The 24283-nt window shown below is 38.5% G+C and overlaps 4 protein-coding genes across 5 annotated transcripts; 2 read left to right on the top strand and 2 right to left on the bottom strand.

Moving 5' to 3' along the window:
- Window positions 1–1036: 1036 nt before the first annotated feature.
- Window positions 1037–9934, bottom strand: LOC136265743 (coiled-coil domain-containing protein 18-like). Of its 2 annotated transcripts, none has more exons than XM_066060652.1 (19): window positions 9811–9934; window positions 9127–9229; window positions 8661–8786; window positions 8121–8203; window positions 7991–8075; window positions 7436–7560; window positions 6458–6524; window positions 5742–6083; window positions 5292–5450; window positions 4527–4641; window positions 4115–4222; window positions 3497–3636; window positions 2788–3336; window positions 2615–2731; window positions 2217–2255; window positions 2097–2165; window positions 1665–2045; window positions 1218–1615; window positions 1037–1170 (listed from the first exon to the last, which is right to left on the bottom strand). In XM_066060652.1, exons 1-19 carry the CDS (start codon window positions 9876–9878, stop codon window positions 1113–1115), a joined length of 3132 nt encoding a protein of 1043 aa, XP_065916724.1. In that variant the 5' UTR covers window positions 9879–9934; the 3' UTR covers window positions 1037–1112. The 2 variants fall into 2 exon arrangements, with proteins under 2 accessions (XP_065916724.1, XP_065916725.1); XM_066060653.1 differs by having other exon boundaries at window positions 5742–6056.
- Window positions 9903–11322, top strand: LOC136265745 (cilia- and flagella-associated protein 77-like). Its single transcript, XM_066060655.1, has 6 exons — window positions 9903–10063; window positions 10118–10217; window positions 10460–10688; window positions 10739–10844; window positions 10897–10998; window positions 11048–11322. Exons 1-6 carry the CDS (start codon window positions 9992–9994, stop codon window positions 11174–11176), a joined length of 738 nt encoding a protein of 245 aa, XP_065916727.1. The 5' UTR covers window positions 9903–9991; the 3' UTR covers window positions 11177–11322.
- Window positions 11272–11980, bottom strand: LOC136265746 (UPF0690 protein C1orf52 homolog). The gene has a single exon (XM_066060656.1). It carries the CDS (start codon window positions 11918–11920, stop codon window positions 11315–11317), a length of 606 nt encoding a protein of 201 aa, XP_065916728.1. The 5' UTR covers window positions 11921–11980; the 3' UTR covers window positions 11272–11314.
- On the top strand, window positions 11912–21935 carry LOC136265744 (splicing factor C9orf78 homolog). The gene is made up of 11 exons (XM_066060654.1): window positions 11912–12054; window positions 12105–12164; window positions 12209–12260; window positions 12321–12385; window positions 17817–17903; window positions 17956–18027; window positions 18082–18135; window positions 18182–18256; window positions 18304–18372; window positions 18421–18488; window positions 21666–21935. Exons 1-11 carry the CDS (start codon window positions 11987–11989, stop codon window positions 21878–21880), a joined length of 885 nt encoding a protein of 294 aa, XP_065916726.1. The 5' UTR covers window positions 11912–11986; the 3' UTR covers window positions 21881–21935.
- The last annotated feature ends 2348 nt before the right edge of the window (window positions 21936–24283 follow it).

The following is a 24283-nucleotide window of genomic DNA, read 5'->3' as shown; positions in this document are numbered from 1 at the left end:
TTACTTTGAATCCGCTGTCTGTTGGGTAGCCCCCATCAACAGCTTATAGTGATTGCAAAAGTTTATGTATTGCTGCTATATAAAACCAAAGATTCCAGTGTTGACCAGCAACCAGCCCCACAATACCCTTACAGTTCCTTGGCAGTCCTGGCATGGGTACAATCAAGTCCAAATAACTATGTCTTTGAAGTGCTTCCAATGGGTTTCTACATTTTAAACTAGGCATGTACACACAACTGGCCATAGGTCATATCATCTGTGCAAGGATGAATGCCTGGTAAGTTTTTCCAAAATTGTGTGCATGTACTGTTTGTATGTTTCTTGTCGGCACTTGTGTGGCAACAAAGCTTTTTTTAAAGTAGCCACTGTGAGCACTCTATAAGACCCAGACTCCCTCTACTATTTTATTGAAACATTAATGAAGCTGTTATCTGACTCAGTATGTGATGTTTATGAAGCAGTTTGTGTAAATTATCTTGTGGTTCATAACTTTATCAACCTTCATTACATTAGTGAATTAGAAACTTCCAGTGTTTGCTGTCTGTGTAGTATGTGATGATGGGTCCATTAACAGCTGTGGTATGTGACTCAGTAAGAAGTTGAAGACTTTCGCTGTTTTTGTGCGGATTATGCATAGTTAGATGGCTACTGAGGATCAAAGGAGGGCAAATAAAAGTGCAAGCTCTAACCAAATTATTATTTGATATAACAGTGTCGTTATGAGTGCTTATGTGTTTAGTGTTGTCACGTACTCTTGTGGAAAATGTTGTGTGGTTAGAATTTGAGTAAAAGTAGGCAGCAGAGCTATGTGTGGTGCGTATAGCTAGAAAACTATTATCTAGTCATGCTGTGTTTCTGTAAGTGTGTTCATATATGAAATCTATGATAAGTGGTGATCGCACCCTGGGGGTGTACACTGCTCGAACCTGCCAAGCACACACTGCCCAGAGTGTCATATGTTACTAAGAGAAAAGACTAATGGTATACCATTCTGAAATGTAACTGACAAGAAATGAAGCAACTGTGTCTGAAAGCATTAGAATATTATTATACAGATATTTTCATTTTTCATATAGACAAGATCTTCATTACAATGGCATACACTGTGTCATTTAAACTTCGAACACATCTCCTTTCTTCCTTCTAGTGTTATCAAATTGGTTGGGCATTCTGTAAGAGTTAATAGAAGTTTATATTGTTTGACTGGCATAACTCACTTGGTTGTGGCTATCTGAGATGGGAGTACCTTAAACTCAACTTCAGATGTTAAGATGCTCTCTGTATCACTACTGGACAGTGAAGGTGTTCTACGAGCAACACTGGTAGAGACATGAGAAGGGAAAGGAACTGTGCCAGAAAGTTTGTGAGATAAATTTGGAGACCCAGCAACAGTGTTTTCTTTATGACTGATATTGTGTTTCATGGTTTCTTGATGTACATGTATACTACTGTGTGGTGATTGTTGTTTACTGGTGAAGCTGGTACCAACAGCTCTTTGTAAACTGGCGACCTGTGCTTGTAGTCTTGCTGTCTCTGCTCCAAGGAGAGTCACTTGCTGCCTGGCTTCCTCAGACACCAATCTTTCTGCAGCTAACTCAGCAGACAAGTTAGTCACCTAAATGCATACTGACATGCATAGTGAACATAGCAATACTACAACTGACCTGGGCTCTACATCTCGATAGCTCCTCTATCCTGCGTGATTCGTTCTCTTGCATTTGTTGGACTTGTAGTCGATGTGCTGAGCTCTGTTGGTCACGTGACGCAAGTGCCCGGGCATGGCTTTCCTGCAGTCGCTGCATCTGACTGACGTGCTGCTCTTGAACACTATCCAACTGTTTCTTCACCTTGTTCACTTCCTTTTCAACTAATTCTTTACTTGCTTGCAGGTGCTTCTCTTTCACCTGACGAGTTTCTTCAGCTTGAAACTGCTCCACTTTTCCTTCATGTAGTTCTTTCTTCATGTCTGCTATCATTGCTTCCAATTGTTTGATCTGCTGTTCTTTTCCTTGTAAACTGTTTGATAATTCATTGATCTTCAATGACTGCAACAAGAACACTTTGTACTGATGACGACATTAATAGTGGTCTCTCACTTTCTTTTCCATCTGCTTGGTGAAGGAAGATTGCATCATCTCTTTTTCAGCTGTAGCAGACTGGATTGTCTACAGCAGATAGACACACATAACACAAGCAAGTATAAAACAATGGCACACCTCTTTTGCTAAGGTTAATGACTGTTTAAGATCATCCACCTACAAGAAAGTGAGACACAAGTATTACGTATATGAACACACCACACAGGCATACATGGCTGTAACTCACTCACACATGTAAGGCAAGATATCACTAGTTATTGAACCTTGAAATTACCAGGCATAAATACATACACACATGCACACTAGACATATGTTCTAGTCACCATATAGAAAAGGGTTTAACTATAATCATTCACTTATCTTAGTGGGAGAAAAATATTATCCTTGAACCCTAGGCCACTAACTTTGTAGGAATTTATGGACACAATTGCACCATCCAGCCTGTCCACATTTAATGTGTATTATACAACATGTGTATGTAAATGACAAGAGTAATAACATTTCCCACCACACACCTCCTGTGTACGAGATCGCAAGTCTGCTTGCCTCTGCGTCAAAGCTCGTTCTAGTTGCAGACGACGTGACGTAGTGTCCGCCTGGTGTGAACGCAGTGCCACATCTAAATCATTAACCTGTTAGAGCAACACAATAAAATCCTAACTAACAAATAAATTTTATCATTCCAGACCTGCTGTGATCTTTTAGACAAGTTTCCTTGTAGATCAGAAAGAGTATTTTGTAGTTCACTGCATTTTGCCTCTGATTGTCTTAGCTCAAAGTTCAATTCCTCTTCTTTTGATTTGCAACTCTCACTTACACTTGACAATTCCAACTTTGTGCTTGATAGCTGTCCCTTTAGCTGGCCCACTTCACTGCAGTGTGACTTATGCAAGGCAGCAAGTTCTTCTTTGCAGGAAGTAAGTTCTTTAGCATTCTGATGCAGCGAATATACTTGCTGGACCAGAGAGTTACGCAATGATTCGCTTTGTGCTAGCTGCTGTTTAAGGTTTGCTAGCTCCTTAGAGTTGTTTGCCTGCAATTGTTGCACACCAGAGGACAACTTTTCAAACTCTGACTTGTACAGTTTCATTTCTGCTTCACATTTCCTATGAGAAAGCTCAGATGCATTGCACCTTTCTTCACTGTTCCTGAGTTCTGTTTGAATAGACTCAATTTCTTGATTAGCATCTTCCAAGTTGGAATGTGCTTTGGCCAACTCTGATTGCAACAGGTTAACCTGTGAGAAAGCTAATAAACTCACACGCACACGCACGCATGCACACGCAATTGCACACACACACACACACACACACACACACACACACACACACACACACACACACACACACACACAAACACACACACAAATGCACATATACACACACACACACACACACCTGGTGTTTGTAGGCTCTAACTACATCCTCGTGATGTGCAGAGTCTGCCTCTATTTTGCTCACATGACCTTGTAGTTCGGATCGACATGCCTCCAGGGCTTTCTCCAGTTGAGTGACTCTGGCCTCACCCAATCTTACTTCTAACAAAAGATACATGGGAACACTGAGCATGTGTGTAGTAAACTTTAAACCACAAAGTAAGTAAAGGAATTGAATACTATACATCACATGTACACCACACGTATGCAAACAAGTTAGTGATGTTCACACAAACACAAAGGTACAACAAAAGTTAAGTGCTATCAAAAAAAATGTTAATTGTGTATGTTGAATTTTAAACTAATGCCTAAACATATTGTAACAATTTTTTGGAATCATTTTCATTTCCATGGTTGGTCCTCTGTGTATAAACCATCGGGACTCTCTGTACCACTAAGAAATGCTACATATTTTTATAGATAGTCTCCCAGAGCAAATGGTGTATCGTTCACTTTAGTGTGTCATAGCTACTCTAAAACACACACTACACACACACACACACACACACACACACACACACACACACACACACACACACACACACACACAACACACACATTTACAATACACTCCATATACCAGTGGAGAGGTTGAGCATGGCTTCCTGGTATGACAACTTCTCATGTTCCAGCTCTGACTGTAATGATGTCACATTCCTGGCATGAGACTGACTCTCTGAGTGTACGGCTAACAACAAGACACAAAACATGTTTATAAAGAGCAAAGTATTGTATAGTAAAACCACAAAAACATATATTATAGGGATAAAACTGGCAACAATATTATACAGAGTAAGTCATCAAAATTTGTCAAGCTGGTGGGTACATTAGGTAGACCATTTTGTACACAAATGACATATTTTCAAGTGGCTGGCTTAGACAGGTGACCTGAGTTTAAAGATTAATCAAAACCACCACCAATTTTCCCCACAATGAGTACAGTACATACAGTAATATATGTACTATTGTATTTATAAATATTTAGTAATTACCTTGTAATTCAGTTTGTAGCTGTGACACTAGAGCCTCCTTGATATCACATGATCTCTTGTACTGCATCACCTGAGCCTCCATCTGCTCATACTCTTCACTGTGACTGATCCTCACCTGTTAGCAAGTATGCATGACATATCAACCTTTATGTTTTACAGATGTGGCACAGAAGAGGTACAACACAAGTTGAGCACCACAAAAAATGCCTAAACTGGCTTTACGTGATTTATAGCTACTTGGGCACATTTCCGGTTATCTTCTCTTCAATAGTCACCATTTTTTCCTTAGCTTTATGTGGTGAGTTCTTTATTGCATGACGACATCTCCTATAGCCCGTGTATATCAAACTATCAGGGTTCAATGGTGAATGGCGTACACTACACTACTAATTAAGCATTTAAAAAGCTTATGGTTGGCACCAAGGTTTCATGAATTTTCTTACAAAATTCCTGGCTCACTTGAGTGTAGCGGATCTATTCCAAAACTGTAAATCACATGACCTCTTAAAAAGGACTATGGATTCTTGAATATCATGCAAGCAGTTGTGGGTGAAGTATCAAAGGGAAGGGTTTATTTGAAAATGGATTTAGCTTACGAAGATCAAGATACGTACTCTAATAAAGCTGCCAACAACAACAAAAAAATCAGAAATAGAATTTTGATCTGCTGGGTCTCTGCTATTGTCTATTCAATGGTAAAAAAATTCATGTAACATATAAGGTTGTAATTATGACAAACGCTGGGGAAAGACAACACTCACTAACCTGTTGCAACTCTTTTGCGTGAGTATCTCTTAACTGATTTAACTCCCTCTCCTGATTTCTCTTGATCTTAGCTACCTGGTTCCTTAGCCCTGACAACTCTTTGACATAACTTTCCATCACTGTAGACTTCTCCTTGAGCTGTGAATCCAGCATGGTAACCTATTGTGTGACAGGGAAAGCTCATTCAGCAGTCACCTTTTGATAAGACCACCTCATTCTAGTGGTGTCAGGTCAAGTAGGTCCCAACTGACTCCCAAACACAGCTAAGGTGTACTTCATGACCACCTTATAACAGTGACCACGTCAAGTAGGTCCCAAACACATTAACAAATATTCAACACTACATAACTCTAGAGTAGAATATCTTCAAACTAGTTGGGACTGTAATCTGCTCTAAGTTTTGCAGTTTGATTCAAGAACTACGGTAGTTGAAATTTCGGTATTACTCACTTTTCCTTCAAACTCTTTTATCTGGCACTTTGACCTCTCCAAATCATTGGCTAATGCATCTCGAGTGCTCTTTAGCGTGGACTCCTTTAAGTGCTCCTGAAGATCACGAAGATGACTGAAGGGCCTGACTGGCTCAACATGTCCTTTACTCGTCAACAAATGATCCACAGAGGTGTATCTTAAAACAGGTGCTGTTCCAGTAGTAGGGGCAGACAATGAGAGGTCATGTGACTTGTATGATGTCGCTGGCTGCTGTGTGGGTGTCGAGTGAGATGGGAAACTGTGGAAACCAGATGAGTAGAGGAAGTGGGATGGCTGTGAAGAGGTGAGACTGGTAAGACTCTAGAAATATAACACAATACTACATAAACAGCCATTTCTTCTACAGTGAAATCTCTCAAAAAGGACACAAGTGGACACCTTGTTAAATCAGGACACTTGTTGTTCTTTGTATCATTGTACACACCTTTAGACCCCTACAACAAAGCTGGCCAAAAATCAGGACACCTCACTAATAAGGAATAATAGTTAGAGTACAAATACGTATTTAGATCCCTGAAATCAAGACACCTCACTAATCAAAAAGCTTCCAGAAATAGAAGACTTTTACTTGTTGTTTAAAGAGCTTAGCTCAAGGCAAAGGTCAGAAAGGCTGCCTTCTACATGCAACTCTCTAGAAATAACAGCACAATGCTTGATGGTTATACTGTGCATACCTCGTAACTTTCTGCTCGACTCTGAAGGACCCTGTCTTCTGCCAGGCTGTGTGCCTCCCTCAACCGACTATGGAAAATCACAATCACACACACACACACACACACGCATGCACGCACGCACACACACACATGAATGAGTACACTTGAATTTGATGTACCAAAGCATCAAGTATTGCTTTACAATTGCAGTCATTCTCAACCACACTACTACTGTTCTTAGTACAAATACTGAGGAATAGATATCATAATTATAACAAAATGTAACCACCAAGTGTCAACTCTATGGACAATCACACAAAACCAAACAAGGAGACCATCATTGTTTTATAAAACAAAACACCTCATCCACCATTTAATGATCTGAGGACTGAGGAATGCCACCAGTTGACAGGCAGACAAATGGACAGTGACTGCAAGAAAGCAATAGAAGAGACAGAGCAAAGGACAGAGACACAGAGAGAAAGAGATAGACAGACTGCAAGTCGTCTGGGATTTTTCTGCATTCAATGTACGTATAGAATCTGACCTCAATAGTCTTACAAGTAACTAGTGGGATAATTACTAAATCACCTCAAATTATGGCCTGGTAGCTTATCCCTTTCAAGAAGCAGCTTTTGACTCCAGGACCAGCAACTATGAGACCGGTGTTTATATGCAGGTTCAGCATTCACTTAGAAACAACTTTCATACTTCAGAATTGTATTCTCCTTGAAGTTTACTTCACAGACTATGTGACGTTCTTCACTTTATTGTTCAAGACACTACATGGAATTGTTAATGCACTAGGCGTTTCCTCTGTGTCAACCTAATTTACGTATTTACTGCATTGCCTTGAATTACAGCCGGTCTCATATAAATTCCAGGTCATGTTTAGTCACCAGGGGGCATACAGCGTCATAACAGAAAAGAATGCTCCGTCTCAAACATCAGATAGGGGGTAGCTAATAATCCATACACCAAGATGGTGGTTACACTTACCAACACTCTTCCTGCAGGTCAGCAACTTGCTTCACCATCTCTGACTGTCTCATGTCCCACTCTCTCCTCTCCTTGTCCAGTATTCCAGCCACCTGTTTTGCTGTGCTGCTTGATGACTTCTGATGCTATAGGAGGAGAGAGAACCACCAGTTTCATATTGTACTATTCTACTAAGCTAGTTAGACAAGATAAAATCACAATATACAGTGTAAGTTCAACTACATCATATTTAAGAGTTTTACAAAATTAGGAAACCCGCACACTTTAATAGTTAAAGTAAAACTATTAAACTATTGGTTGGTCTATTAAACTATTGGTTGGTCTTAAGGTGTCTATACTATACTGGTTATCACCCCTACATGGAGGTAATATGCGGGACCATATATAACAGCAACCCCACCCTGGGGATCATGCTTTAGTAGTGAATTTCAAGGGTATAAATGTGTGCATACGGGACCATGACAAGTGTCCTGATTATCAATGAGTTCACATTAAGGCTTTTGAGACGGGTTCCACTGCACTACGATCACATGTATAACATATTCCTATACATACCTGTGACAGCTCATTCTTCAAGCTACCAATTTCTCTCTCCAGCTGTGTCACTCGACTAGCAGCAGCGTCCCTCTCCACTACAGCACTGCAGCAAGACACTATCCCTCTCCCTCCCAAGACCTACCCGTACCTGATCATCTGTTGCTGGTCCCAGCTAGTACTCTGCCCAGCTGTTGTGCTTCCCTTGGTCATGTGATGATGAAGTGATGTAATCTGGGAAACACAAAACAATCACAGTGACAATAAGGGGTATCATACGTACATGTATGGGGGACTTCACACTATACAAGTATCTGGTTAGTTTGGGACCATACTTCAAACACTGACAACTACACTAATAGTGGTCAGTCTATATTGACATGAGATGGGAAATTGGAGTATTGCTGGTCTCATCATCACTAGATACTATATATGTATATGTAGCCCAATCAAAGCCAGTAAAGCAGGAATTCAGAAACATTATACAATAAACTCTGTTGACCAGGTGGTGACTTGATCCCCAAACAATCTAGACAAGTGCCCAAGGAGTCATACACAGCCTGGGAACTGGAAATCTTGCAACATTAAACTTATACCTATATTCCGCTAGGAACCTGTGGGAACCTGTCAACACCTGTAGGGTTTACCGATTTCTATTATAATGACCAATATAAATGTTCCAGTGATATACCTTGCTGTTGGCCATGAGCAGTTGATGTGAAGAGTCCTCCAATTCAGACAGCAGACGATGATTCTGAGACACGAGCTGAGAATTCTCAGTTCTCATGTTAAATAGCTTCTGTTGCAAGTCAGCCAGCTAGAAATATAAAAAATGGAACGTGAATTTATCAACTACAGAGGGTCTTCTCAAAAAGGATTTAGTGTACACAGACTGAAATCAGGACACGTCACTAATCAGAACACTTATCCATGGTCCCACTTGTATACTTTGAAATTGGGATAAAAAAGATGCCCCACTACAAGCTGATCTGTGGGGAACAAATATAAATGTTACTGAAAATTTCCCACAAGTTTTTACCAAACTTTTAAATGTTCATGCAAACTAGGTTGGGCAAACCTGTATGTCCAAATAAGTGGTTTTTATGTGTGGTGCATGAAAAGTTAAACATTGTGTATGATATAACTACACTACTGACCTCTTTGGCCTCACCAGATGATCTCAGTGAGGTGTGGTGGTCAGACGAGAGATCATCCATCGTCAGTGGCTTACCAGGAGAACTGCTAGGAGATCGTACTGGACTACAAGAGGGAGTAAACCTCACATACAAGTGATGCACCAATTTGATATTTCATACTGGGTAATGGATCTAATGTGTATGTATACTCAACATCAGTGACACTAACGGCATTTCATGTGCCACTAAGGGGCTATCAATGTTAATTTCACAAACATAATGTTGTTTGGTCAATAAAATTAAACTGCCAAATAATTACTGATTCTAAAAGTTGGCCATCAAACTAACTTCTGATGTTTTACTAATTGATCCATCCAACACTATCATGTACAACATCATATCATGTAATGTGTAAATTACACTACACCAGTCACCACATCACCTTACCAGAAACACAAGCACAAGCCATATAACATCTTAATATAACAAACATTCATCAAACAAGAGGACACTTGTCTCTTTATATTAGAGGGGTCATACATAAATAAGCAGTGTAATTTGAGGCGTACGGGCACTACAATATATCGTATTAGCTCGTCTGATAGTTCAAACAAAGCCATAGTAACACCCAAGCTTCTCGTAAAGATGTATTATAAAATCTACAATAAAGTTGTGCTGTTGGTGAAACTAAAACATCGATAATACCTGTACATTGTGAATCCATAGCTCTGGGGTTTGGTTTGTATCGATGACTTCGTATCTTCCGCGTACATTCTATTTAACGCACATAGTTTCCCAGTACGCACGCGCGTAGCCTAGTAACCATAACGATAAATAACAGGACCTATGGTAGGGCGTAGTGTATTTGTTGACGACGAGACTTAGCATGAGTGCCAAAGTGAAGGATCTTAACACAGTGGGAGTTCAGCGAGAGTCTGATAACCAGTTATTAGTCAAGGTAATTCATTTTTGTTGGTTTATTTTAACAGTCACTATTGACTTGCCACTCCAGCCTGAACTAGGGAAGATACGATCACGTTGCTACTCGCTACCTGGTGAAGAATTCACTTATGGAGTAAGGAGCACCTCGCTCGACGGTGGAGTCGCAGAAGGTACTGTGTGCTGTGTTTAGTAGTGGCGGAATAATCTCCAGTAATATAAAGTGTTATCACTCACTGGGTGATGTGTTAAGTTTGCCACTTATTGTACAAACCAATTCACAGCTCATTCCCACATAAACCCCACACTGTGGGTGGGTTGTACAGTTTTATACCTCATAGTCTCAGACAATAAGACAATTTATCACAGTAGTGATGCACAGTTTTCTTACGATGTGTGGTGTTACTCTTCACAGCTGTGTCACACTGGTACTTACACAAGAAGTCAGTGAAGGCTGAAGCTAAACGGCCAGAGAGAGATTTTGTTGCACTGAATATTGGGGCATGTAAATCAGGTCTCACTACTGCCCAAGAACAATCACAGTTTAGGTCAATAAATGATATCAGAAGAAAACCACCAGAAATTGAACCAAGATCACAAAAGCCCACTTTTCCAGATGATATGACATTTGGAATTGCAACCAGGTGAGACCATAAACACATGACTGTTCCATTGAAAGTCTTATCCACAACAGACCATCTACACCACTTTTTGAATTACTAGAGAACAGATATCAACAAAGATGGATAGAGGAGCAACGAAAAGCTGATGAACGGTCAAGGAAGATTGAGTACGATAAGGTACTACAATTAAGGACCAAAGTTGTAATATGTATACAAATCTACATTACAGAAATTACATGGTAAAGTTTATGAAACTCGTGCGTCACTTTTGAGAAAGTATTCTGAGCCAGTTGACCCTCCCCCATATTGGAAAATTTCAAGATTTACAAAGGTGCAAATATTGGACACTGGACTATAATTATATCTATCACTTCTCTTAGGTACCACCCAAATTGCAATCATTCCGAACAGATAAGGCAAAATCGGCTGCATTTGTTCAACATGCGTCAGACTCTACATCACGGACTGGAATATTTGGTCATGGGATTTACACGGCAGCTAAATCATAGTAATTTTGTACCTACATCAACTGTCCAATTTCTAAATTTACTTTACATTTCCCAAACATTATTACTATGTTGTGTCTCCTTTTGTATTAGACATGTTATAGTAAATGTGATAATATGAGATTTAAATTAAAACGATTTTCAGTTAAGTTGTTGATCAGTCGAAAACTGTTGTCGTAAAATTCTTTTTTCTTCCTCAACATAACTTTTACCTCTTGACTGCATGCCCATGTTTCTCTTACGCCTTTCTTTCTCTCTAAATGTCTCAACTTTTGCTTTCTTAGCACTGCTATCGTCTTCTGTTGCTTGTGTCCGCTTCATACCTAATTCAATGCTAGCATTAACGTCCAATATTTTAGTACTACCAAGGTCCCTTGTTTTATCAGTTTCAGGGTCACTATACTTCACTGCTTGCCCTGTGATTGTTTCACCTGAAGTCAGCATTATTCCCTCTTTAGGAGGAGGGATAGCTGCATAGTTTTCAGTCTCATGTATATTATCCTCTGGTAGATTCTTTGTGTACTTATCCCAGTCTAGGTACTGTGGTGTATTGAGAAAGTCTGGCTTGTTAACGTCTGCAAATAACTTATCTGGTGCGGTTAACTTTCGTTGTCCGGTGCTGGTAAATTCTGACTCGCTCTCTGAACTATCTTCTACCACAGCCGGCTTCTTAGATTCTTCATCTTCAGATTCGGAGCTGGACGTGTCTTGGGCGAAAAACGATAAAGGATCGGTTGGGCTAGTCATATCCTGTGCATTAAATAGAACAATTTGTTTACATGGGCATTTAATAGAATATAATTTTAATTGACTATGCCAAAACGTAACTACAGAAAAAGACAAGAAAGCGATGAAGACGAAAACGAAGATACGGATTTAAAGTAAGTCTATAATGTACTTTCTGAAGTGAAGTTTTATGCTACTCATCTAGTGCTGTTTTTGAAGAGACCAAAGAACTGCAGAAATTCAGAAAAAGACCCAAAGGCGTCAGGTAATTCGAGATAGGGCGTAGTGACGTTATTATTGTCTAACTAGTGCTGCAGGGTTGGCTCTAGGAGAGAATGTCAGTGAAGAGGACAAATTAGCTGTAAGCAGTGGTGATGGTACTGCTTGTACTATATGTGTTAGAAGTGTTCATATTTTCCAGCCAGACCCATTCAAGCTCAAAACTGGTGGACTAGTTACCCTAAAACAGTTGGATGATGCTACTCAGTAAGTAACTGTTAAACTTTTACAATAAGGATCATACATTATGCATCTCATATACTGTACAGCTAGCTACGTTTAGGCCCCTATTTGGTGATTATTAGTTTCGCCCCCATCCTTCTTAAGCTACCGCATGGTAAGCCATTATTTACTCTGTGCATGCTCAAAAGAACACATGATACCAAACCGTCATAATTTGCATTGAAACACTATGGCATTTTTAAAATTAATGCTACAGTGCACTATACATCGCCAGGAAAACTGTTGTTTTGGATTTTATTTTCGACTGTTTTTCAGCAGTCTACTGAAATTCCGCTATGATGAAGTTGATAGAGCATGATTGCAACTAAAAACCAATGCTAATTTGTGGAATGAAGAATGACAAATTGGTCAAGGTCTGTACATCAGTGTATTAATATTACAAGTACAAAGAAAAATTTGGAATTTTCAACTAGAGTAGGGACAATAGCACATCGATAAAAGTACTGAAACGAGCTGGAGTAGTACACGATATTAAATCATAGTAAAACAATAAGAAGTGTATATCCCTACTGTGCTCAAGATACCATATGTAATGGAAATGCACAGTAGGGATATAACACTTGTTGAAAATTCCAAATTTTTCTTTGTACTTGTTTGTTAACTTTTTTTGTAAATAATTATTATGACTGGTGAACCCACGCATACCGCATCTGAAATGGCGCCGCGCGTCCCAATTATCGTCTGAAGAGTGAAGTATCCATTACGCTTTGTTGTTAGCTATATTCAACCCGTTATGCAGCATTTTCGAATCAAGAACTGTTCAGAAAGCACCTCTGCACACCGAGACGCATTCCGAAAGAAATGATGCCGTACGCCCCAGTTATGTCAATTATCATATGAAAAGTGAAGTATCCATTACGTTTCGTTGTTGGCTGTGCCCAACCCATTACACAACAGTACGAATCAAGAACTGTTTGACAAGCATCTCTGCTATCAAAATAGCCGCTATGAAAAATATGGACGATTTCTGTTATGTGAAGGGAAGCCATCATGTGCTATCGCCAAATTGACACTTTTCGCTGTCAGCAAAGATGAATGGGACACAAAGGAGGACACTGGTAAGTCCATGAAGAATGCATTGTACGTACTGCGGTATGCCAAAAGGCACCTGTTGGGCCGAGGTGACGTCGAACAGTGAAAAAATCAAGCCCGTAGCCTTAGCCGTTATCGAGTTACGCTTGTCTGAAGGCATCAGTCAGTCAGATACTTACTCAGTCAGTAGAAAATTCCGTTAAATAAATTATTTTTAAAATTCTGTAGCGACTTGTTGAAAGCATTTCAAGCCGATCTGAAAGCTTGTTTGGGCTTAGTTTCACCTAACCAATACTGCCTGATCGTCGTTAAGGGAAATTGAGGCTGTTTTTGGGGTGATATTACTTCATGGGCCACGCCTACTCCTTTGTGGTCCCTACTATACACTACTATCGTAGTGTATGATAATGGCCTAATGGTAATGCCCTCCCGCCCGCATCATAATAATTAGAAAGACTGGATGAGAAACTAATAATCAACAAATAGGGGCCTTAGTGCTAGATAGTAAGCTATGAATTTCATAAACAATTTTTTTTGTTGTGATAAACCAGGTATTGTGGAAATGGTTTATTGGCAGCAATTTTTTTAATCCTTATTCGCCTTAGTAAATGTGTAGGCTTTGATCCATGATTAATGCATAGTGCAAGTTTAATGCAATGTCACAATCTAGGGCAAGACACTTGCATTTAACTAGCCACTATTTAGTATTTACGAATAAATACCTCATCACTCGCAAGTACCACTCGGGCTGTTCCTCAAACTCAGAGCATTGCTCATGTATAGTGATCCATCCTAATAATAATAATCATCATAGTACCACTCTGATGTCAAACTTGTGGAGAGAAAAAAACTGATGGGAAATTATAGATGCTTTTGCTTGCACTGCAAATGCTCTTAAAGGCCAAAAATGGCTCCATATAAAGTGATTTTTAACTGGTGTATCTGTTGAGGTAGGTGATTTAGAATATCAAACAGTACGGTAGTACTGTTTAAGTAGGGATCCCCCCAAAAGTGATGTGTGCCGCCTAAAATGCCACCTTTTAAAAACCACCCTAAAGACATCTTATGCAACGAAAATCATCTTTATGGAATAATATTAGTACATGTAATATCAAATACAGCATTAAAAAACAAGAAAACAGCTGGATATAATTTTTTTTTAAAAATCACTGAAGCTCAAATATTTGTCTGCCTGCCTACTTGACCACAGTCACAAGGCGAAGCAACGCATGACCACCATTTTACACCACAATAACGAACTCACCGCCTTTTGGGGTTCTGATGAGTGTGTACCCTCTACTCCTTGTCTTTCCTTTTATCTTCAGTAATACTGGTCGTCGTCTTCTTGATGCAGTGGACCATTATCAAGGTGTTCATTTTCCGTATCAACACTTTCCTTGAGCAGCATATTTAGATGCCACTAAATTATTTAAAGCACTTACACTCGGTAGATACCTGTAACTAGGGTTGGGCAATATTTCAATAAATCGTCAATTTCACCTAAGCAAGTGCTCGCAATACCATTATCGCATGTATTTTTTCCTTTGCAATATTATCGTATAGGCAAATTTTATTGATAATTATTACATTTATGTGTCTCTCGTAGACCTCTTATGTGATACAGCTCGTGCATACCAGCATTGAAACCGGGTCACTACTGCTGACCCGGATGACCCACTGACCTGGATAGCAATCTGGGTCAGACCCGGATTTGACCCGGATTAATTAAAGCCGAGGCGTGCGATAAGAGCTATGTTTCGGCTAGTCTCGAGCGAGCGAGACTACGTTTTGAGTGTTCGGTTCGTGTTGAGTAAACAGGGGCAGATCCAGACTTTTAAAAAGGGGGTTCCACTTTGGAATTGCAACTTCAGCCTAGCTGTAGGTTGAAGACCAAAAGAAAAAAAGGTCATCACCTACTGACAATAGCTACCCCTCACCATAGATACCCTCAGTTTCGTACTGCACACTGCATTTACTAATAAATGGGCGTGGCCGAGCGTATGTTTGTATGTAATGTGATAAGTGGGCGTGGCTCACGAAAGAGCTATGCTATAGCGTTTATAAGTTTCCGTGTCGTCAAACGAACAATTTCGTTTCTCACGCGATCCAATCTGGGTCAGACCCGGATAATTTGTAAACCGGGTTTGACCCGGAGAAAATGTGACCCGGATGACCCGACCCGGTTTCAACGCTGGTGCATACTATTGCTAACTACGTATGTCAATTGGTTGACTTGTTAGACAAGATCTTGGTTGATTATTAACAATCGAGTGTGGTGACCATACCTCTTAATGATCTATTTACTCAATCATAATGACCACACCCCTTTATTGTTGGTTTAGCTGCATTTAAAATACTAGTACAATGAGAATACAAAATACTGACACGTCCGTGGTAGATGAAGGCTGACTCGAGATACTCTAATACAGCAGTCATCCTAATAGAGCAGTCACATGCATACTTGTATAGCTGTATGAAAAATACCAAACAAGGTATCCTAGTGGTAAAAATGATGGTATTACAGCATAGCTCCGTGGGAAAATCCCTACTTTGCATTGAACAAAATGATTGTTATAACATGCCAGTGTGTAGAGATTTTCTCACCGAGCTATGCTGTAATACCATCATTCATCGCTTGTTTCACTACTTTTTATTTTGCTTGGATCCCTACTTCATTTTAAAATTAATATTTAATATATTAGTAAAATATCATTGTTAATGTCTTATGTGATTGCATTATTTGATTTCTATGTATTGATCCGTATCATTCTGTGTGTTTATCAAGTTTGGACTGAATGACTAAGTACTTCCATTACTCTAGAAAGCAAAGTGATACATATGAATTCTCTGTGGTATTCTTGTCAAGTTCCCTAAAAAGCTAATACCCTGGAAAAAACTTTTGTGCCTGCCTCTAACAATTCAAGTATTATACTATTGTTCTCAGGCAAATCACATTAATTCTGTACTAAATACAGTTGTAATTCCAAATTAAATGTGACCGGATATGCGAAAAGTACCTTTTCCAATTTTCATACACAAATTTTTGTCTGACTTTGAAACTGCATAACTTTTGTATCATGTATATAATTGCCTTTTCCTTGAGTGAAGTTGCAGTCAGTACCTTTGATACTTAACCTGTTTAAGGAGTCCACTATTATAACATTTTGTATGTTTGCATGTTAAATGGGATTTGGTACGCAAATCTGGTGATGAACCCCCCCCCCCCATTTTCAAAAGTGGAGGAGCAATGCCCCCTCAATGCCCAGTTTCCAAAGTAAAGCAAATATTGTAGTCAATAGCAACTTACTTTGCTTGATTTAACTACTAGGATTTGTACTAAAAGTTATGCAAGAATGAAACACTACATGAATTAGTACACAAGATCGAGATACTCTAATAAAGCAGTCACCTAACTACTCTAATACTGTAGGGTCGGGTTGTTAAGCGCATGTATCTATTAAGCGCATACACATTTCTTTTAATTAACCATAGATGATAAGTGCACACGGCAAAATGTGATGATAGAGCTACACACAGCAAGAAAAGCTTAAAGTACTAAAAATTAATGTCTCATCAAGTACTTACGCTTCACTTGTGGTCTCTCTTCGCTATGTATATAGCAAATCAGCCATCTGGATAGTGATAATCTCATTCATCACGAAGGATTTCACCCGGAAATGGAGTCAAATATCCTTGCATACTGGCGTGGTGACCGGCACAAACTATTAACTACTCTATTACAATGTAGTGATTCCGTGTTATACTCACCATAATTGTTTATTAGGCGTATGCGTCTAACAGATAGTATGATTTTTACAAAAAGTTTTCTCCAAAAATTATAAGCGCATGCGCTTAACAACCCGACTTTATGGTAGAACATTTAATGGAATCATTTAAGTTGGTCCTGCTATGCAGTTAATTCAATATGTCTTCATTAACACATATATCTGTAGATCATGAGTCTATCTGAAATGCCTTCAATTACTGGTGTTTCTAATTGTACAGTATCTTAGTGATAGTCATTGTAAAAAAAATATATATATATATATATATTATAAAAGTATCCTATTCAAGTACACATGTACCACTGAAAATGCTCTCAGATTCAATCTCAAAGCATTCAAATCTCAAAATTTTCCTGTGGGGGCATGCCCCAAAACCCCCCTAGTATACACTAGCATGCTAGTGTGCTTCACACACTAAGGTACAGTTAATGATTTTAAAATACTTTATAACTTACAGCCACCCCACATGACCCCCCCACCCCCCACTTTGAATACTGTTTTCCGCTCCTGCTATAAAAACCAATTAATACCATAGCTGCTATGGGATTGTGATATAATTGTTGTGATGTAATACACAGGTTACATGATGATGCTGATGAAGTGATGAAGAGGTTGAGTAGTACCTTCTCAGCCGAAACAAACAAGAGGGAGGATGAAGAGAGAATGTCAGTGACTGATCATTGGTGTTCCCACCATCTCTATCAAAGTACTTTACAGGTTGAAATACATTGAAGAAGAAATGAAGAAGAAGAAGAAAGGTGTCACAGAGGTGAAAGAGAAGTTATCAGAGTAAGATGAACCTACACGCATACATAATGTGGTCAAATTCCCTTTTTACTAAAGTTACGAGGCAAAGATTGAAGCGATGTACAAAGTGCCAGAGCATTTAGAGGCAAGGTCAAACTTGAAACTTGCTACATAATCAACATGATAAATAGGCTAGATCAAAGTCAACATCAGAAGACATGTTGTCAAATCAAATGTTGTCTGGAATTCCTGAAGTAGACCTGGGATTAGAGTAAGGTGAAACGAATTTCAACCATACCTTTCTGCTGCTATTTTTAGAGCTAAATTTAAGAATATTGAAGCAACTGAGCTTGCCAAGCGGAAGATTCTAGAGGAAGAGTGTAAAAAGTATGTTGTCCACAAATGTTGTGTAGTTATTAAAGTGTATGCTTGTAGGAAGAAGGAGGACACTTCATTTGTTGCTGCCAATGTTGCTGCCAATTATACCCACCAATCCTTAAGATGTGAGTCTTACCGTAAACAATAACCTTAATATTAAAGCCACCTGTGGAGCCAAAACAAATGTAACCTCAGTAATTAAGTAGATATACTAATGATGTTATGAATTACACCTTGGAACCTACCTAACTTTTGGTCACTGTGATGGGATGGTTTTATTAATGAAGCCATGAAGTACACTTTAGTAATAGTTAGAGACCTACCACGAGGATCTTCATGATTTTAAAAACCCAAGGCAAAGCCAAGGTTTTATAAAGTCACAAAGATCTGAGTGGGCGGTCTCTAACTGACTTAGAAAATGTGTGGGTATATTACTAGTAGATGGATGAATTGATTTTGGGTTTAGTAAAACATTATCATGTCATCATATCATGCCTTGCACAAAATGTAAACCCATAATCACTTTCTACATTGTTATAAATAAAAGGGAGCTCACTGATCTGCAATGTTACTCAGCATACCAGTGATCATTAGTGAGGTGTGCTGTATGTTGACTCCCTCAACTGGAGATAGGAGTCTCATTGTTAGAGAACCTCTCCAGAGGTCTCTTAGTTATAGTTAAAGCACCGCCACACATGTGTACAGAAAATACAGTGCGAGGGGGTGTGTTGAGAGGCCAATGCAGCACGAGACAAAGCCGAGTGCTGTATTCACCTCGAGACACCCCCTGAGTGCTGTATTTTTTGTACACACAAGTATAGGCGGTGCTTTAAGTGTTATATTGTACTTCCTGTTCGTCTGGTCATAGTCTGGCTTGGAGCGATTTTCTCTAGTACTCAAACTACTGCGATTTTCGGTGATCAAGATATCAGTAAGTGTTTATATAATCTATTTCTAGTTGTAGAACGAACTAATAGGATTAATTAGGTTAGTTGTAGCGATTTACAATGTCACGCATGTGATCAACCGTGCTGTCTTACTGGAGTCGTGTTTAAATAGCTTCGTGATCAGACAATCAGTACGTGTTTATACAATCTATTTCTAGCCATAGAATGAACTGGTAGGATTAGTTTGACTGGTTTTAGCGATTTACAGTGTGTTGTTTTTATAACATTCCGTAAATAGATTCTCCACATAACTGTACTGTATTTGCCCAATTAGCTGCATAACTGTTCTGTATGACTCGTACAGTACAGTTATGCAGCTAATAAGTGCTGTATGAAGAATACACTACGTGGCATCGCTTTGATCCTCCCATGCAAAGTACAATATGTGTAGGTTAGAGACCTATCACGAGGATCTTTGTGGATTTTATAAACTGAACGAAGCAAGGTTTTTAAAATCCATGAAGATCTGAGGGCGTGGTCTCTAACCAACTTAGAAAATGTATGCATTTATATGGGCATATAAGTGGAATCATTGTGGGATTGGGTTTTATGTCGTACTGAAATCATCACACAATCATACAGTACAATAGTACTGTATAGTAGGGACCAGAAAGGAGTAGGCATGGCCCACGATTTAATATCACCCAAAAACCAGCCTCAATTTTCTCTGACGACGATGAGACTGTATTGGTTAGGTAAAACTATTCCCAAACAAGCTTTCAGATCGACCCGAAATGCTTTCAACAAGTACTACGGAATTTATTGTTTAACGGAATTTTCTAGTGGCTGACTGGGTAACTGACTGATGCCTTCAGACAAACATAACTCAATAACGGCTAAGGCTACAGGCTTGATTTTTTCACTGTTTGATGTCGCTTTGGCCCAACAGGTGCCTTTTGGCATACCGCAGTATGTACAATGCATTCTTCATGGACTTACCAGTGTCCTCCTTTGTGTTCCATTCATCTTTGTTGACAGCGAAAAGTGTTGATTTGGCAGTAGCACATGATGGCTTCCCTTCGTAACGGAAATCGTCCGTATTAACAATAAGTAAATATGTTGTTAATGGACATCATCTTATTTTCCTACTCAACAGAAGTTCGAATGTCTTTGTTTTGTTGCAATAAACCAATGGAAATGCATACATCGTGTGTAATTGATCTTTCTTCACTGATTTCATCTTTGTCTGTGTCTGTGGTAAAGGTGATACACCAAGCAACTTATCCAGCAAGCACGATGGTATAAGTTTCAACTCCATAATTCATAAATTGCAACCTTTTATTTACAAATTGATCTTTCTGTTGTTGTTAGTTTGTAGGGCTGTAAAACTTCACCAGAGTATGCAGTATGCTGTAACAAAAAGATGTAACCAAGCAGTGCATTTTGAATTCTTTATCATTACATATTTATAATCTACTTAGTAGTGCTGTACACCTACAAAATTTTTGTCACCAGTTAATTGCCTACCAATAATTGACAATTACCGGTTAATTGGTTGTGTGTAGTAAAGTGATATTGGCAGACATGATAGGTACTCAACAAGCCTGCTGGAAGGTTTAGGGTGGTGCCAAAGTGACCATCAACATCCTGTCTTACAATAACAGTTATTACAATTACATATTTATGTATGCTTTGAGGTTACTGTAATTTGCTTTATTTTCGTGATAAAAGTTTTCATGTAAAAATATTTTTGTATGATTACGTGAATGACTGTTCTATTAGAGTAGTTCGATCTTTAAAAAAAATTTGTGTAAGAAATTTTCGTACAAGTTTTTGCATACGAAAATTATTTTACAACAAAAAAAAAGCTAATTGTGATATGTTGTGATATTAACACTTGTTGGCAGGGGTAGTTTATGGTCTACCAAGTGGGTGGGCAAAACCGGTTTGAAGGCTTGGCTGACCTAGACGACACCGGTTCACAGCACTACTACTTAGCCCTTAGCCTATGATATACACATATGACTGTTCTATTAGAATATCATACATGACTGTTGTATTAGAGTGACTGCTTTATTAAAGTATCTTGATTTTCTTGAGTGAGCCTCTGGTAGAGGTAACAGGCAAGCCATAATTCAAGTTTTGAAACATTTCTAAGTTTAAACACTAGACACACGTTAGGACTTTTCCATGTACTATGATGATTTTTAATGGCAGGATTTTGAAGGACACTACTTTCTTATGATCCCTACCATACAAAAAAATTTCAGCTGCAAGCCAGCTGGCTTTGGGCACATGCCTAGTGTAAATAGTGCCTAGTGTAAATAGTTAAATCCTTGAAATTAAAAACCATCACATTTATATTGTATCACATTACTTATATTACTGCATTTAACATTCACTTTATCTTTGTAGTCAACAAAGCAAGAGGGTCCAGAGTATCCAAGGCGGCTGATCAGTCAAAGAGACCAGAGGCTCCAGTTTATGTGCCTGTAGTTGGAGAGCATGATAATCCTGAATATAGACCAATGGTATCCATGGAAACATCAAAGAGGAAGACGGACAAAACACAGATAGCTACTGATGACTTTCACTTTGACAAATATAAAAAGAAAGCTAGAAAATATTAAAATATACAACTAATGCTTATTCCACAAAGGAAAACATTCAAATTGATATTCTTAATTCATTAGTGATATGAACAGAAAGGGGTTGTGCATTTGGCCTAAATAATCAAGAAACCATTATTAAACAATTTTATATCAAGTAGCAAGTGATTTGGCCAAGTAAAACTAAAGGTGTACACTGCAATATATATATCCATGAAGATTTACATAGAAAGGCATACAAATTTGATTTATCTGTAACTCGGCTATTATTGAAGTTGTCGCTCTGAATTTCTGACTTTAGTTCTACGTTTTCTTGATGTCAAATTCCCCACTGTAAGTTTAGAAGTTTTTCAAGGTATAACTTTTACAGCCAGAATAATGAATTATTAAATGTTGTACCAAACCTTTGCTTGTTTAGAATTGAACACCCCTCAAGGCCCTCATGATTATGTGACTTGTCTCAAGCAAGATGCGTTAATTGTCTGATATATTGTTAGAATTTCTAAGAGTGCTATATCTAAAATACTAGTGACTATATCAAGCTCCATCACTTCTTTCATACAGCAACTGAAAGCCGTGTATGCGTATAGTATACTTTAGCTTAATTTTGTTGACTGAGTAGATCTGTTAACATGCATATATGTAATGTTTCCACCATGAAAAATTACTGCCATCCACCTTGGTGAATGTTATGTATTATGTATGCCAACTATTTGTATTCTCAAAGCTTTTGTCCTTACTGTTATTTTTATATTCTACTGCATGTAAGCAAGAGTTCATAATATATATATACTGAGAGAGTATCCTACTCTCATATACCCCTGTAGAAGGGCATATGGTGAAGTCATGATGTAACGACAAGATAATGTGGTTTGTGACATGCGAGTAGCCATAAAAGTGCAAGGATCGTTAGCACCTTTTCATGCTCACGACACTCAGGATAGCCATATTTGCGAATGACCTAGCAAGAAATGCCTACAGAACAAACCCATGAAGGAAACAATTGCATTTCAATGAGAAACGCTTAGAGCTGGAGTTAATTTGGTTGCTAGTGACGTTAGTCACACGTTCAATCAATATCATGTTCACATTAATTATCCAAAGAGAAACATTACATCATAACTTCATGATACGCCTTTCTACAGGGGTTATGAGAGTAGGATACTCTCCTCAGTATATATATTATGAAGTCTTGATGTAAGTTAAACCTTCACATTATGTATGTGTAGTAATTGAAAGCCGAAGCTTACCAAATATATGTGCATCCTATCTTGGAGTATGCTACTTGTGCCTGGGCCCCCCATACACAACGTAATATTTATAAGTTGGAAGCCGTTCAAAGGCGGGATGCAAGATTTGTGACTGGAGATTTTCACTCAACTAGTAGTGTGACACAAATGCTTACCATCTTAAAATGGGACAGTTTAAACCATCGTAGAAATATATCAAGACTTCAAATGATGTATAAAATTATTCATTGACTTGAATTGTAGATTTTACACTACCAGAATACATTACATTTAACAGAGGAATCACAAGAGGGCACGAATACAAACTTACCATACCTATTATGAGAATTGATTCATACAGATTTAGTTTCTTCCTTTCACTACCAAACTTTGGAACAACCTACAACCAGTGACTGTTCGCTCACCTTCTATCACAGAGTTTAATAACCTACTACTAAATGAATTATAGAATTTTCAATTATGTGTATGATTTTGCTCATTGAGTTTGTGTACATTGCATTTATACTCACTGTGCGAGGTTCTGCAATTATAATAACACTACTAATCTTATGTATATTTCTTTGTCAATATCTGCATGTCTGTTTACATTGTACTGGTCCCTGTATTGCATTGATTATAACCATGCTAAGAGTTGTCTTTTGAACCACTTTTATGTATCCCATATTTCAAGGCTGTCTGTTAATATAATGCACTGATATGGTCCACTATAACTTCTTGGGCCACATGACACACTATACTGTGTGTCTTGATGTATGTACTGTACATATCATATGGTCACCAGTTGCTGAGTCATGTACCACAAGTAATGGACTCATCATCATTACGTATACAGTATTCATATTACAGAGACAGCAAATAACTGGGTGTCAGTCATCACCCAACAAGGTAGTGTAAGTTGACAAAGTTATGAACCACAAGATGAGTATATAAACTTCCTTATAAAAATCACAGGCTGAGTCAGATAACAACTTGAAGTGGACTTGGTATATTTTGCTAAAATGCTTAGTGAGACACTCTCCCTCACTACAATGTTGGTGATAAGAGTGATTCCATAAGAACTGTTCCTTCCAGTAGTCCTAGGAGTCACAGTGATTGAAACTATCACCCAGTGTGTCAGCATGTGGGAGTAAAAGTATATGAGATAATGTAAAAGTCATTTGTTACATACCATTTT

Source organism: Dysidea avara, chromosome 9, assembly GCF_963678975.1.
Source record: "Dysidea avara chromosome 9, odDysAvar1.4, whole genome shotgun sequence".
Taxonomy (NCBI): Eukaryota; Metazoa; Porifera; class Demospongiae; order Dictyoceratida; family Dysideidae; genus Dysidea; species Dysidea avara.
Note: the sequence above shows the minus strand (reverse complement) of the source record. Positions and strands in the feature narration are given on the sequence as shown.